The sequence below is a fragment of the Aspergillus vadensis genome (assembly GCF_003184925.1).
Source record: "Aspergillus vadensis CBS 113365 unplaced genomic scaffold BO88scaffold_14, whole genome shotgun sequence".
Taxonomy (NCBI): domain Eukaryota; kingdom Fungi; phylum Ascomycota; class Eurotiomycetes; order Eurotiales; family Aspergillaceae; genus Aspergillus; species Aspergillus vadensis.
The window spans coordinates 41,395-56,924 of NW_020292052.1; the positions used below are offsets into that span (position 1 = coordinate 41,395).

At 47.5% G+C, this 15,530-nt stretch overlaps 7 protein-coding genes across 7 annotated transcripts; 2 read left to right on the plus strand and 5 right to left on the minus strand.

Moving 5' to 3' along the window:
- Window positions 1–954: 954 nt before the first annotated feature.
- On the minus strand, window positions 955–1,553 carry BO88DRAFT_464012 (uncharacterized protein; the record flags this gene model as incomplete). Its single annotated transcript, XM_025711294.1, has 2 exons — window positions 955–1,411; window positions 1,471–1,553. 2 exons carry the CDS (start codon window positions 1,551–1,553, stop codon window positions 955–957), a joined length of 540 nt encoding a protein of 179 aa, XP_025561894.1.
- A 1,625-nt stretch (window positions 1,554–3,178) lies between these two features.
- Window positions 3,179–5,594, plus strand: BO88DRAFT_367145 (P-loop containing nucleoside triphosphate hydrolase protein). Its single transcript, XM_025704062.1, has 4 exons — window positions 3,179–3,611; window positions 3,672–4,268; window positions 4,329–5,080; window positions 5,131–5,594. Exons 1-4 carry the CDS (start codon window positions 3,234–3,236, stop codon window positions 5,516–5,518), a joined length of 2,115 nt encoding a protein of 704 aa, XP_025561895.1. The 5' UTR covers window positions 3,179–3,233; the 3' UTR covers window positions 5,519–5,594.
- Window positions 5,595–6,719: 1,125 nt separating this feature from the next.
- BO88DRAFT_464017 (uncharacterized protein) lies at window positions 6,720–7,327 on the minus strand (the record flags this gene model as incomplete). Its single annotated transcript, XM_025711295.1, has 3 exons — window positions 6,720–6,947; window positions 6,971–7,116; window positions 7,159–7,327. 3 exons carry the CDS (start codon window positions 7,325–7,327, stop codon window positions 6,720–6,722), a joined length of 543 nt encoding a protein of 180 aa, XP_025561896.1.
- A 2,128-nt stretch (window positions 7,328–9,455) lies between these two features.
- On the plus strand, window positions 9,456–9,914 carry BO88DRAFT_464023 (uncharacterized protein; the record flags this gene model as incomplete). The annotated part of the gene is made up of 1 exon (XM_025711296.1): window positions 9,456–9,914. One exon carries the CDS (start codon window positions 9,456–9,458, stop codon window positions 9,912–9,914), a length of 459 nt encoding a protein of 152 aa, XP_025561897.1.
- A 1,151-nt stretch (window positions 9,915–11,065) lies between these two features.
- Window positions 11,066–11,939, minus strand: BO88DRAFT_63789 (uncharacterized protein). The gene has a single exon (XM_025713029.1). The coding sequence runs from the start codon at window positions 11,623–11,625 to the stop codon at window positions 11,128–11,130; it is 498 nt and encodes a 165-aa protein (XP_025561898.1). The 5' UTR covers window positions 11,626–11,939; the 3' UTR covers window positions 11,066–11,127.
- A 405-nt stretch (window positions 11,940–12,344) lies between these two features.
- On the minus strand, window positions 12,345–12,875 carry BO88DRAFT_464024 (uncharacterized protein; the record flags this gene model as incomplete). The annotated part of the gene is made up of 1 exon (XM_025711297.1): window positions 12,345–12,875. The coding sequence occupies one exon, from the start codon at window positions 12,873–12,875 to the stop codon at window positions 12,345–12,347; it is 531 nt and encodes a 176-aa protein (XP_025561899.1).
- Window positions 12,876–14,430: 1,555 nt separating this feature from the next.
- On the minus strand, window positions 14,431–14,763 carry BO88DRAFT_415883 (uncharacterized protein; the record flags this gene model as incomplete). Its single annotated transcript, XM_025708227.1, has 1 exon — window positions 14,431–14,763. One exon carries the CDS (start codon window positions 14,761–14,763, stop codon window positions 14,431–14,433), a length of 333 nt encoding a protein of 110 aa, XP_025561900.1.
- Between the last annotated feature and the right edge of the window lie 767 nt (window positions 14,764–15,530).

Genomic DNA, 15,530 nt, shown 5'->3' on the forward strand with positions numbered 1-15,530 from the left:
TTCTGCTCAGAAATCTCAGCCCAAGGCCGAAGTTCGATATTAACCTATCATATAACAGAGTAACTCGTATGGTATATGTATGTGAGAAGACTCCCCAAGCAGCCTACTCTGCCCAAGCTCGCACAAGATGTTGTTCCCCCCTAAAATGCCCAGGAGACTAGTAGACATTGAAATCGCGTAATGCTAGGAGCGAACTGATAGAAAAACATGGTGAACGGTACAGTGCTCAATTAAAAATGGATGGTTTACTCAGTAGGTCGTTACCCACTAGGCCCGACTCGCAGGAATACACAAAACTAGTTCCCGGTATTTAGTGCGTAGGTATCGGCTCGGATTTAGCGAGTATCCACGTGTTGTCTTTGAACATTAGATATACAGTATGGCACTATTTTGAAAAGAGAAGCCCAGAGTGGACACCGCAGCGTCATGACTGAGTCCTAACCAACACGGGCAAGAGTTTCTGTGTCTAATACACAGGGGTTTCTAAATGCGTCTTCCAAGTCACTCTGTAACCTTCTAGAAACCACCGATCGCATTGCAGAATATTACGAATTGCTGCGTATAGATGGCGGACGATCGAACTCAAATCCTTTAGGGAACCGTATGCGCTAGTCATATTTTGGGATAAGTATAATCCCCCCAAAGAGGGGATACTGCAAAGGAAAGTTGACTCCAACACAAACATGGCGCTTGTTCCACTGAGCAGGAGAACAGCACTCCAAAGATAGTTTGAAGTGCTTGCTGACTTGCTATTCCCAGTTGACAATGCATGTGAAGTTCGCCGTATGCCTGGGTTTGAGGCTAACCAGACCTCGAATCAGCTACTATCTCTCCCCATTCGTGTATCGATTGAAGTTTACTCTATGCTTTCATAGAACTATCATTGGAAAAGCGTGCTATTGGTCTACCAGTGGTAAGGAATTCCCCTTCACGTACAAGACGTAATCCAAAGGATTATACTATGCCCTGTTCCGACATTTGTCTCAGTCGGTTTGTCAGCTCCATCAGACGGCCCTGGAGTGCCGCCGAGTTTGATGAGACTCTTGCGCTAAAGTCAGTGAGCATAGCGTTGGTCAGGTTCTGGGATTGACTGGATATATCATCATTGCTAGAACCAAACTGTATAGATGGATTTCCACCCTTAAAATGGAGTTGCGGAAGCTGTTTCTGGAGGTGTGCAATGACTTGCGCAGCATGTGTACATATTGTCAGGCATTGCTCAGTGCTGTCCTTCTCCTCCCTTGTGTCTCGTAAGTTAAAAGTATCAGACTCTTGAACAGGACCCCCGTGCTGATCAAGCGATTGCAACCTTTCCTCAATGTCTTGTAGATGCTCTTGCAGATCAGACGTTGCTTCCTCGATCATGGTCTTATACTGGTCGATGACAGCGCTGGCAACAGTGGCTTGACGACTGAGTATATTGATTCAGAGTCAATGGTTCATAGTCACTGTAGGGCTCATATATCTTACAATGTGGCGCCCCCGAGAGCGATAGAGATAGTTGCTTTATAACCAGTAAGCGTTGTTTTCAGGTCATAAATAGTCCCACCCATGTACCGTAATTTAGCCCATTCACGAAAGCTTGTGCGTTGACCGTTAGATTGGGCCACACATTTTCACATAATATCCTTGAACTCGCTGCATATCTTCCCACATCGCAGAAGAGGTAACTTCAAGCTGGCCAGCTCGGCTTCATTGTCCCTTACTGCCGAGATTAAGGTGCCGAGGACCTGTGTTAAAGATTCCAGTTTATACCATAGCTCACGAACTGTTTGTTGCGTGTTTTTAAAGTCCTTGACTAGAGTATAGAGCGATTTGCTCTATTCAAAGGTAAGAGTTGCAAGCGCGATCAAGCTGGAAGCCACGGAGAGGGCATCTGCAATATTGATTTGTTTGGCCTAGAAGAGGGAATTGAAACTAACAGATAAGATAATTAAACAGATAAATTGTTGGAAGTTCTGCCATATGTCTGGGGAGTTGTTGTTCAATCTGGGAATAATCCGCTGGATCGTACGGAGTAGATTTAATCATCACCAGCGGGTCAAGCACGAGGCTCCCTGTGAATAAGCCTGGCGGCTACAGAAACGCTGCGATTAGGAGAGATAAAGTTCCGTATCAAATGTAATAACCGTCCGTTTCACGTCCCATTTGCGATCACAACAGAGACCGGAAGAACAAATATATTGTAACCGGACATCTAATGGGCGCATTAGCATTTCCTGCCATCCAGCGATGCACCTGCCTCGCAGACTATGCTAATATCGAAATAAATGGCGTGAGAAAGCTTACTCACCAACATGGTAGTCCCGTAGTATACCCCAGGGCCGTAATACCATGCCTGGTCACAAGACAAATGATCATCCCCATGGCCAAATTTCTTCGAACAATGACTGTAGCCTCGATGCATAATACTACAACCTGAGTTGCGTATGACAGAGCGGGTGCATAATCACCACCATCCTAGGGTATGGCTCTGGGCGGCACTCGGCAGAAAGGGGCATGTCAGATCCATGATCACCAGGATAACAGAGTGAATCACCTAATAGCAACCCAACTAAGGGTTCCACAGGCTGAGAAGCATCAATGATGGGGCGGGGGCGCCAAAAACTGCCCCTGCAAATGACATACCTGGATGGGCTACCATATGGCTAATGCGCGTTGTAGAGGGTTGAAGTGTTAAGTCTGTTTCGGAGCATAGGCGGAACCAGTTAAGACTACTCTACTTCACTTTCGATATATTGGACATGATTGGCTCGGGGCTTGTAAGTGTTCTTGGCGACGAGTAAACCGCACCACAAGAGAGTTGTTGGTTACAGTAATTCTGGACATTCTTTGCCACAGCCCCCCATAGTGGTTTTCCCGGTATGGAATGCATAATATGGCATAGTTATGCCATGAATGGTACGCGGCTTAACCCGGGTCACTACACCAAATTCCACAAAATGTTACCGTTTCATCCACATTCATACATGCCATCTTGTTAGCTTCAGCACGGCGGCTCATGCAAGGAGAGTCGTGTTGCCATTCGCGTGCGGGTGAATACACCGTACAGCATTTTGTTGGCTGGTGCATTTTGCTGAATGGTATCAAGAATGCAGTGCGACAAATACCATTCCCAGACTCGATGTACTACTCGGAGTGATGGCCAGAATTCTGGATTTTCATCATAATATATTATTCTGAACGTCCATGAATCTGTCCGCACATCCCGGGATGCAACAACCGGTTACATCATGACCAAGCACGCCAGGAAGACAAGCGAAGCTCTTGCAGATTCTTCATTGTTAGACAAGATCGACAAGCTCTTCGCCTGCAATGTCGGAGAGTACATCGACCTTCCTCAGCTCGTTGTTATTGGAGATCAATCCAGCGGGAAGAGCTCCGTACTAGAGGGGCTTACATCGTTTACATTTCCACGGGACAGTGGCCTTTGTACGAGGCACGCCACGCAGATCATCTTCCGCAGGACCAATGATGGCGAAAGGAGGATTACAGCATCTATCATTCCAGGACTGAATGAGCCTGAGGAGCGAGCAGCACAATTGAGAGAATGGGTTGCGGAAGATATACATAATCTTACACCAAATTCCCTTTCTGAGTTAATGGCGGATGTAAGCTGATTTGTCTTCACATGAGTCAACCATAAACTCACCCACGGTGCTAAATATAAGGTCCATGCCCTACTGGGGCTGTCTACAACCGAAGGTGATGGTCTACCGACGTTCTCGGACAGCGTCTTGAGATTGCAGATCTCCGGCCCCGATGAAGATCACCTAAGTGTTATCGATGTTCCGGGTATTTTTCGAAACACGACACCGGGGCTAACGACAAAAGAGGACAAGGAAATGGTCCGGGAGATGGTGGAATCTTACATGAAAAACCCTCGCTCTATCATGCTCACTGTTGTGCCTGCAAATGTTGATATCGCTACGCAGGAAATTATTGAAATGGCTCGCGAGCAGGATCCCCATGGCGAGAGAACGATTGGAGTCATCACCAAACCGGATCTAGTCGACAAAGGCGCCGAGTCTAAGGTCATTGATATTTTGGAGGGTAGAACTATGCCGATGAAATTGGGATGGATCCTTGTGCGAAATCTAGGCCAACGCGATCTCCAGGAAAAGGACAAATCCCGGAGTGTCTTAGAGGGAGACACCCTGAGGCAGCATCCATGGTGTACAGTGGGGTCGGACAAACTAGGCATTCGAACATTGCGGGCTCGTCTGCAGGAGACTGTGACGACAAATGCACGCAACGCATTTCCATTGGTAGCCTCGCCTTCCCCGCTGTCTCTTGTATTGTGTGGACCCCTGCTGATCTCCCTCTAGGTAAGATTGGAGATTGGGAAGAAGCTGAAAGACTGCCAAGACAAACTACACATCCTTGGGGCGGAGCGCACAACACCTGAACAGCAACGGAGTTACCTCGTCGATGTCATGTCATCATTCCAAACCATCGTGTCGCACGCGCTGAATTCGAACTACGGCGCAGATGATGCATTTGAAGATGATGAAATCTTAAGGTTGGCTACAAGGGTGGTGAACAGAAATGACATCTTTTCTAATGACGTTGCACAATGGGGACATCAGCATCATTTCGGATTAGGCGCCTCGGAAGAAGACCAGACGTCTTCTGACGGAGATCTCCTAACGAGAAAGGTCGACACTGTGGGAGACCTGGAGGGTATTGTCGATGAGCCTATCTCAGTAAGCTTCCCTCTCCGCGGGGGTATTCACTCATGGATAGAGGAGCTGTATAGGGCCTCGCGGGGGTTCGAAATCGGGACCTTCAACGGTACCCTTCTGTCGACGATGATGAAAAGCCAGTCAACAAAATGGGTGGCGCTCGCCAAGGGATATATAAGCGACATAATCATCATGGTTCATGAGTTTATCGTCCACGCATTGAACCGAGCTTGCCCTGATGCTCCATTGTGTCACAATGTTCAATTATTTCTAATGGACAGGCTGCTGGAAACGTACCAGAAAGGGATCGCCAAGGTTGACTTCTTGCTTTTTGTGGAGCGTACGGGAACGCCGACGACTCTGAATCATTATTTGAACGATACACTCGAGAAATGGTAGGTTATTGTCGCTTCCGCCCTCTCCTATCAGATCTAATTCTTCTCAGTCGCCAAAGACGCGCAGCTTCGGAAATAGAGGGAAAGGCATTTGACGACTGTTCTCATGGGAGGGTCGTACGTGTGGAAGACCTGCACTACCAGCGACATTTGAGCAATTTCGAGCACACTATTCAAGCCCTCCACGATATTCTTCAATCGTACTACAAAGTCGCCCGAAAGCGCTTTGTGGACAATATATGTATGCAAGCAGCAGGGTATCATCTGATAAGCGGCCCTGACACACTTATGAAATTATTCTCACCCTCTCTTGTGAGTGAGCTTTCCGTGGAACAATTGAAAGAGATTGCTGGCGAGGAACCGAGACAGCAAAGGATTCGGCAGCAGTTGGAAAAGGAAATCCGAGGTTTGCAAACTGCAAAGATGATTCTACGGTGACTTTACCTAAAAATTTGTTATCCATAAATTGCAGGATTTGTTTGCATGTTACTATTTTACTGAGTTTATCTGGAAGCACCTAATAATAAGAATCTGATCTTTTCTACATCCAAAGGATGTTACATTACGCCTGGCGTTGTGTTTTCTTCGAGTTGTGCAGGCCGTCATGGGCGGCATCGGTAAAGCTGACGCTGTCAGGAAGTGGGCGGACGCGGACTTTGCTCCGTGCATAGGTCCCAATTCCCTCCTCTACAGTCGACACACGAGCTCGAACCCCGACCCTAAACTGGTTTATGCAGGCAGCCTTTATACGAGCAACCATGCTGGCGCACGTCTGTTCCACTGAGTCTCCAGGTATACTGCCGAAAAGTCTCCAGAGAGTCTTGGATATTCAATCCCACGGCCCGAACCTTGATCTCACGTTCCTCTACTGAAATAACGCCACAGCCTCCTGATCCTCAATTTGGCCTGCGTCTCTAAGGTTTTTGAGTCTCGTGACGAGCTTCAATGGGGGAGCATCCTCTCATGCCAGCTCCCGCGATATCCGCGGACTCTGGAGTTGAGTTACATCTTTCTTCGTGAAAACGTCATGTCGCAGACGATCAATGTGGAATCTCCGTTCCGTTCCTCGAATGAATCCAGGGACTCATAGGTAGATTTGATTGTTACTATAACTTTCCAATTTAGTAAGAGAGTCTAGAGACGCAATAGGGAGTCCATCATTTTTCATACCATACTGCCTGAGTTATCACGTGTTAAACATACAAAAAGTTTGCCATCGCCCGAGCGATTTCACATGAGACTTGATGGGATTCGTTATCGCTCTAATATCTACATAGTAGTTGCGACCTGCGAGGGCGGTAAACTTAGATCACAGTCAATGCTCACCGTACTTAACTCTCTACAAGAACTTAAATTGAAGTTACTGCCGGTACCTTGTTTCGTCCGCAGACTCCATAGAAAGGGATACAGAGTAGGTAGGAGATTCTAACTCGTAGGGGGCCAAGCACTTCTTTTTCGCATGTCTGCACATCACCACCCGGGCATAGCTGAGATAAATCTGCCGGGGCCTTATAAAAACTTTGAATGATGCGATATAGCGAAACAGACGATATCAAGTACTTTCAGTCAAGAGCATAGAGATTCTTTTGCGAAGGCTTCATACCGGATAGAATAATACGGCCTTGACATTACATCTGTGTCAGTTGGCTTCCGTTTCATAGCAAACGATGAGCCTGAGCCCATCAAAGGAGTAATTGATGATCCTATGGTGGCCAGTACTTCTGTCAACTTGGTCTCGGGTGTATGCCTTTTCAAACTCATGACCAAAGCCCGCAACGGCTCCAAGTCTGATGTTTTTAACTGTCTCGGTCTCTGCACGACTAAAGACCGCCGTCTTGCCTGTGATTTCAAACTCGATGGTGAAAGGCTCAAGCCGATATTTTGATAGACTAGATTTATAAAGAATAGAAGCACGCGGATATTATTCCGATCTGTTACGAGATCAACGGCACCAATATCGAACGAAGGATGAGTTGTGTACAGAACGCGGAACAGAGGCTCCAGAGGACTTTCTGGGTGCCGAGCTGCATTTTGGGCTATATACATTTGCCCAGAATCTTTTGGTACGTTTCAGGTACCTTTCGGTGGAGGCCATAACAGTGGGCAGCCCGGGATGGCAATAGTAGGAGTCACAGACTCCATCCAGTTATAGGATAACAAGTGCTTGACATCTGTGATCGATGGTGCAGTTTCTTCGTGGCCCTCGAGATCCATGCGAGAGATACTCGCTATTCTGACAGAATTCATTGTCGAATGGATATAGAAACGCAAGAGTTATACATCAAGTATCAAGGCGGTGCAAGGAAACGGCGGTGCTCGTATGGTCAGACACCTAGCCTCCATAGGAGTTCTTTAAGAGGCTGCGAGGCTCGAACCTGGCGCGGCCAGCAAAGGTCGGTCATCTAGTGGCCTGCCACGTGTCAGGCCCCGCTCTCATGTGATAGCATCCCTTGCTAGTCCACACGATCCAGGCCTTTTAGACCAGCAGGCATCTGCGAGGTAGCCACATAATCGAGACGGTAGGTGTGACAGACATATCACCCCGCATGCGCTGACGAGAGCAAACGTCTTGTATTCAGTATTTTTATAGTCAAATCAATGTCATCTGCCTGAATTCAACCCAGCCTCTGCGGTTGTGGGCTTTCTGCACAACTGACAGGTTCACGGTATTCTGCGAAATTCGCCCAGGTTAATGTAAATGTGATTCAATGTTCTCGCCTACTGTGATGCCTGAGAAATCTTTGCGAGCACTTGCATAGCTTGGATGGCTGAAGTACGGTTTATTTGATGTCTTTATAGAACTTTTGTGGCCCCTGATGTAACTTGGGGTTAATGCAATCGGGCTTTCTGGAAGTATGTGTAAATTCTAAATCGTTCTCCTGGCAGGTCCGTCTTGATGCGAACGACGTCTGATTAGACAAATAGGCTTGTAGAGCTGGGATTAGGGAACTTAAACAAGCCCATCCTGGGCGGCACCACAATTAGCTAACGCAGACACTATTGCTGTCAACATCAAACGTTCATATATATATAACAGAATTTGCTCTCATGACAGGTAGCGCGATGATAGGTACACAGGAATCTGATCGCATACTTCCTTGCTTGCTCGAAAGGATATCTAGGCGCTCCTTTGCAGTAGTGGCAGCTGGACCGCAGCAAAGCTATATGTAAGCAAGATCAGCCATGAACATGCTTTCCGAACACATCTACCAGGTCGGCGATTAAGCTGGTATTTATGAAGTGGGGAGCCGCCACCAGACCCAACATGGAAGTCATGTGATCCTTTGTCCGCGGGGACTTGCTTCGTCCTCCGTGTTGTGTGCACAGATCACTGCAAGTATGATGTCTGCAAAGCTACCTCTTATCAACCTATCCGAACCTATCTCAAATGAAGTAGCCTGTGAGATAAGGGCAGCCTTTATCGATCTGGAGCTTTCCGCTTAGCAACACCCAAGACGACACAACACCATTACAACGCTGTCATCGAAAATGCAGGCTAAGCTCCCTTTCCTTTAATTTCATTTCTAACATCACCCTGTAGTCACAGCAATTCTTCAGAATGCCCACAGCGGCTAAAAGAGAGACAGCGGGATACTCTCCCTTTGCATCGGAGCGTGTTCGTGGCCGGACCGAGATCCCCAAGGCAAGCATCTACTTTTTCCGAACCGGGGCCGAGTTGGACAATCCCCAGGGGCCATGATCATATGGTTGACTTCTGTTTCCTTGGACAACATTTGGTTGAGGTTCTGAAGCATTGCTGATATTTCCATACCAAGTCTGGGGCGGTGTTAATTGACCCGTTGTTACGAGACTTTTTAATTTTGAATCTGAGTCTTATATTAGGCCCTGGAGGTTTTTGTTTGGCGCAATGTATCAGACCTGCCCAGACCTAGACTAGCTAGCCGCACGTTTCAGCGCCAGCAATCTAAGTATTGTCACCCTTGGGAGGTACTTCGTAGTAAACTGGAGGTATAGTTAACACCGGGATCTGCTCTTCTTCCTGACGAAGGAATCAGTTCTTCTTCTCAATACGCTGCTAGGATCTATACTGGGTGTCTCTTGAGGGTGAAAAGCCGGAGCGCGCAGACAAAGAAAAGCTGGATCCAATATTACGATCAACAATCTCGCAGGAGATTCGTGATCATCTTCCGATTGGTCGTATCTGGAGTATTCGGTAAATATGCATATGAACTAGAGACCATGGATCTCTAATAGTGTGACATATAAAGGAGCACCATAATATCGGCCAGTACGTCCTCGTCCAAAAGACAAAAACTAATTGTCTGGAAAGGATCACTCTGCTTGCCGCTCTCGACGCAGACTCAGGAATATAGAGGCCCACCTTGGTAGTGGGAAGTTGGGGCTCAGAAGCTCCATGCCGTACCTTGCCGTTGCGTTTGAATTTCAATCATCACCCAACTGCAACTGGGAGCCGTCAAAGAGGGCACGGAACGTCTCAGAAGATGAAGATTACCAGATCCTTGCCGATTACCGTGTGCTTGCCGAATACCATTACAAGCTAAGGGAGTTCGAGAGAACCGAGTTGAGAAAATTGGAAATACTTATATATGAAGATGCGGCAGAGCTGCTGCTGTGTGCACGGGGAAGCATGGTTGCTTTTATAGTGAAATGGATCTTCTTCAGCCAAATATTCGACATGGAAAACAAGTCAAACCTACGCTCTCCGAAATTAGGAGAGTGGAGCAGCTGGAGTAGGAGGCACAACAGAAGAAGCACAAAACATGGCAATACTCAGGCGTTATACTCCGAAGCTTTTACGGCCTTCCAGACCTGGACGGTGTACGCAAGCCCGAACTCGTTCAGGCCCAAGTAAACGCTGGAGTTTAGTACCTGCAAAGGCAACCACCTCAGACATTCTGTCGCCTAAAGTAGGAACTGATACAAATGATGCTTCCATCCCAACCCCCTCACTGTCTTGTTCCGTGTAGTTTCGATATCAGCTATTTCTAGTTCGTCGTTCTCATCATGAGACCGAAATAGAATTGTCAATATTCCACTATCCATATGAGGAGAATCGAAGTGAACCTTTTTGTAGGAAAGGTTTCTGGGAACCATAATAGTGTAGTCGAACAGTAGCTGAATGGACGAGCGTAGTTCCCGTTAGAGGGATGTTCGCATCCAGTACTTGGGACATAGCCTTCAGCAAATGTAGCCTTATAGGTACCCACTCCTTGAAAAGAAGGCTCAATCAGTACAAGAAACTGCTGGCCAGGGAAAATAGTACTACCTTATATAGAGATTGACTGAGCTATGGAGGTCGTAAGTAGTGACCTATTGGGATTCTGCCGGCAAAGCCGCTCGGGGAAGGCTTTCCGTGGCCTTCGTTAAATCTGTGCGAGGCAAGTGCCGAAAGGTAAATCAAGGTTGTTGTGCAAATGATTGCTGGCTCTGGTATGAGAACAGCTAGCCATTACTAGCAGTCATCAATGCTACAGTGATAAAGCTTGAAAACGCTATATTGACCTTGAAATTAAATTTGGCCTTGAATTGATTTCTGAGCTCAGCCTGTGACGCGAGTGGGATTTCACGACTGTAATATAGTGCTCGCAACGCCATAGGATTCTTCGTTATTGTCATGGGGAATACACGAAAGGGGCGCTGTGAATTGTCTGCATGCCCTATTCTTTGGATGGTCTACATCTTCAAGCTTTATCACAACACCAATGCAACTTGGCGCACATTTGGCGGCTCCGTGTCGTCAGCGTTTGAACTGGCTGTGACTACCAACCAAGTACCAAGCCTACCATATACCCGCCCCCTTTTAAGGTTGTCTTGGACCACAGCCAAGATTTTCAGTCTCCTTTTTCTTTATTTGGACATGATCGAGCGCGCTACGTAAGAAAGATACCGCCAGACCGATCGTCTGCTGAGTCAGCTATCCCGAGGGGGAGTCCACATCTTTAACCACTGCGACGCTTAGTGGTATTGGGGAACACAAAGAAAACAGTCGCAATGGACTCTTTGGCGCAAAGTCAAAAAATACATTTGGCAATATAAATGCCTACAACGTCGGTGACTGAAGGTGGTCAACTTTCCTCGGTTCCTGCCGGGTCTTGGCGATGCCATACATCACCGAGCCACGCTCCACGGTCTGATTTTCCAAGCCCGCTCGGAGACGGTCGGAAGCCCAAGATTTCCTCCTGCTTTCTCAGTGGGCTTTTGGACCTACGGGTCTTCCTGCCTTGCAGATACTCACATTCGGTGACTTTTCTCACGATGGCCGCTTCCACAACAAATTTTGGTCCAGCGGAGGAGGATCGGTGAGCAGCCTTACCCGAGAATTTCATTGGACGGGGAATACTCCAGTATAAGCTCATCGTTTTGCCTGAACGATAGCGACGATCGTTCTCTCTAGGACAGTCTGCCGTTGGATGGGACTCAGTTTCTGTCTGCATGTCCAGGCACAGGGTTGATGGAGTCCCCCTACGACTTTTAGCATGGTACCTTTGGGGTTCCTTGCATCTGGCATTATCAACTTCGAGCGCTGCAAGTGTGGCAATCTGCAGGAGAATGCGCTTCTGCATAATCGCCGCGGAAACAAACCTTTGGCAGTAGTTATCTGTTAGTTGTGCGCCGACAGCGCCATTGTGGGAGGCTAGGGGGCGCGGTCCTGCTTGCTTGATTTCTCACCACCTACTACCTGGGCTGGGAAGGTCACCAGTCAATGCTAATGCTCGGCTATACTTGGCTTTTAATTAGCAGTAGGCTCTCTTTTCCAAAACGCAGACATCAAGCTTTCCCTGTGGTCGGTCTATGACACGCATATCCAAAGAATCGTCGTACTGTAGCTAGACATTAGGCTCTGTGTTTAGTTAGCTTCCCTATGGTCTGCTCCTTGGCCTTTGCTTCGTGTAATATATATTTCGTGTCATAGCATCTCGGCGCATAGGACTCTGAGGACGATCAGGTCTTCAGTCTACAAGACACAAATCATTATTCAAGTGCAGTGTAATGTTGTATATCTAACTATATGACATAGTATAGATGGGTCACCCCAAGGCTAAGAAAGAAACAAGACAGAAGAGGCTGGTTTCACCAAGGATGCGCAACATATTAGCTAGAATATGTGCGGTGCTGACCTAGGTACACTCAACTGCTGGAGAGATCCGCATGTACTGTGGTTTTCCGCAACTACAAATCAGGCCACCTCGGAGACAAGTTCAATCAGGTCGCAAAACCCAGTCATCATATCCCCAATCCACTGACGCTGTGTATTGTTCATGAGCCCGGACTAGAGAACGTCCTACAGAGCGGGTGCGATGGCCAGGAGCATACTATCACGGGTCACCGTTATCTCCAGCCATGTTAATCGTCCCCGCACTACCTTTCGATAAACAGCAGTCACGGTGTCCCCAGCGCCGAAGTCTCCATAGTAATATACACTGAAATTTTGAATAGCTGACTGGTTTCGGAAGGCGGCGAAAGTCCTGTGGCAAAGCAAGTTGATCAACGACAAGTTCCCTGTGGCCAGCCAGTCTTGGAGTACGATTACTACCGCTTCGGCGGCGGATTCAGCCCCTGACAGAATTATCAGTGTATTCAGGAACTGGTCTTCCAGCAAGGTAGACATGTTAAGTTCCCGGTCTGTAATAGTCTCGGCCAGCGTGGCTAGATCTAGAATATCGGGCGAGGCGCAACATGGGCACTGCATCACGGAGGCTGAGGAGTTTAGTAAAGAGTCAGCATCATCTGACAGGAGACTGGAAGAAAGTCCCAGCAGCGGAGTGGGCTGCAGAAAAGATGTCGGGGAATGATGCACGATCGAGGAAGACATTCTCCTCTTCCCTCCAACAAAATAACTGCCGATATGTATTGTTCCGCGTCGTTTGCTTGGGAGGGATGCCAGAATAGAGTTCTTGAGAGCACTAGGGTACACAAGACTCGAATGATGTTCCAAGCGAGTGATGGAGAATATCATATACCAAGTCTGTTTATCCGCCAGTCATTCTGAATGGGTATTTTTGGTGTATCAACAATCAGAATACATAGCAGGAGAGAGATTTTGTTTGTGTTTACAGTTGCCATATCGTAACCACGGTATCAATATCGTACTGACATTGTGCCCCTGACCATTGACCAATGACATATGGTGTCATTTTTACCATTTAGATTTGCCCCGTAGAAGGATGGGTTTTTTCTGCGGTTCTGCAGATGAGCCTAGTCAATTCACTTCACCGCGCGACCGCATTATGGTGTACAGTATACGTAAAGGTCCCCTTGGAAACTTGAATTTCAGCTTACCCCACAAAGTCCTGAGACGTCCATGATGATCAATGCGTAAATAAGGGGTCCTATTAAACAGACCCTGTCTGGTATCAGCGACTTTGTGTGTGGTCGCGGCTCTGAAGGTCAACGCGATTGGTCTACTCCCATGTCAACCGCCAAACCAGACAGTTCGACATGAATAGCCCTACAGTGAAGATTGCATCTCTCATTCCCTAGCCGTGAGCTGCTACAATTCTCTACGATAATCGTTGACTACACAGCCAAAAGCTGTGTTGCCCCCACCATGCCGGACGCAGTGACACCCTGACGCGCTGGCGCCCTGACGCTGAGGGTGTTTAATGCACTCCCGCCTGGTTATTTTTCTGCTGACTTCTTCTTGAATGCCCCGGGGGTTTGCGACCGCCTGCTACCTTCGGACGTGCAGAAAGTGCCCTCGGAGGTAATATAGAGTTGGAAGTCATGAACGTTGAAGACTTGACATAGTACGTCTGATATGGAACTGTCTCAGATCCATTTGGAAAGAGTGGATTACAACATACAAACCAGCAGCAGTAAGCATACAGTGGCTGATCGTACGTACAATATATTGGAGTCGCGAAAAAGCCTACTAGGTAAAGCGCAAGCTAGCGGCCAAAAGCTGAAAGCTTGTTAAGGGAGTCATCGGTCATCTACACACTCAAATAGAGACTTAGCAGTTCGTGATAGCTTGTATTGTATTTCTTCCCTATAAAAGAAACAAATGCGTCATTCTCTGGGGCCAAAGAGACAACCCGCATTTGCAACGCCATCACTGCTTCTTACTGCAATCAAGCATGCGTGGGCCACCAATATCGAACTCTATAGGCCAAATAATGACCGCCAGGAGTTACAGACAGCAGCAACACATCTCGATAGCGAAGAGCAAACTGGAGCCAGCGGAAATGCTACTGCCAGCCACGCTACTGCCATGGCATGTGGACCGTGATTAGCCGAGGTTGGATGTTGAAGAAGAATGTTGATCCCCTTACCCAGTAGCTGGTATACAAAGGTCACCGATACTGATGCTCCTATACTCTATAGCGATGACACCTGAGCACTATTCAGCAAGCCTTTTACGAAGACGCTTAGGTAGCACCTGCCGATGAGGATATCATAACGGCCACTTTTCCCATTGGAGATTGGACGAGACCTATGACAATCGCAAAAGATGCGGCGATGAAACCAGTGATATAGGCACTGATGATCCATTGTGAAATGTGGTCGTACCATTTCAGAACAGGTTGGATCCAGTCTGACGTTACTGCATCTGCCGGACCTAGGCAAGTGCCTAAAATATCCATCGGGTCAAACGAGAAGTGAGCACTGGGCTTTAAGCAATTTGAGATGAATTTATGGTTTCCTCTTGCAGTAGCTCCAGAGGCCAATTGCATAGTAGGTCGGGAGGAGAAATTGTACATGACTGGGCTGGTCCACAACATGCTCGCTTATGTGGTCTACTGCATCGCCAACAGATTCCGTAAGGCTGTCCGAAAGATATCTTATTTGTAGAGAGGACGAAGGACTCTTTCTAATGGAAATGGCGAGCAATCGAAGCACATGTAGGTGTTCTGGATTCTGGATCGCAATTACGCTCACCTTCAGTTGTTGTAGGTTAGCCATGTACAGGCACGTCGAGCAGTTCCGTACCTTCAAACAGTACCCGCCGAAAGGTCCACGGCAAGACAAACTAAAGCGGCGGAGGATAAGGCCACGGGAATGACCTTCAGAAGGGATAGCATCGTAGATGAACAATAACGAATGCAGTGACTGCGCGGGAGTCACCGTAGCGATTGAGACCTTGTCCAGCGCAGAATCAGGCTAATGCGACAGAACGTGCCTTTGGCCTGAAGGAGTAGCAGCGCTTGTAAAATGTCAGGAGCACGGGTCTATATTTTGCACGGAACTTTTCTTTTTCTGTTTATTTTCTCCTATATTTCCATTTTCTTTCATTTTTGATAGGTTCATGGATTCCCATAGGCGCAGTCCACGGATTCTTCAGGGTATGAAGTATATATCCAAGCTTTTCATGGACAATTTGCCCCCATAATAGTCCTATCCTCTATTCTCGGCGGTACAACAGTTCGTTTGGCCTCAATGCACATTAACAAGTAATTGATGCTGTTGAGAAGTCGGTCCAGATGGTACGGATAGTGAGGGCAGAAACACTTAAGACGAACATCAACTT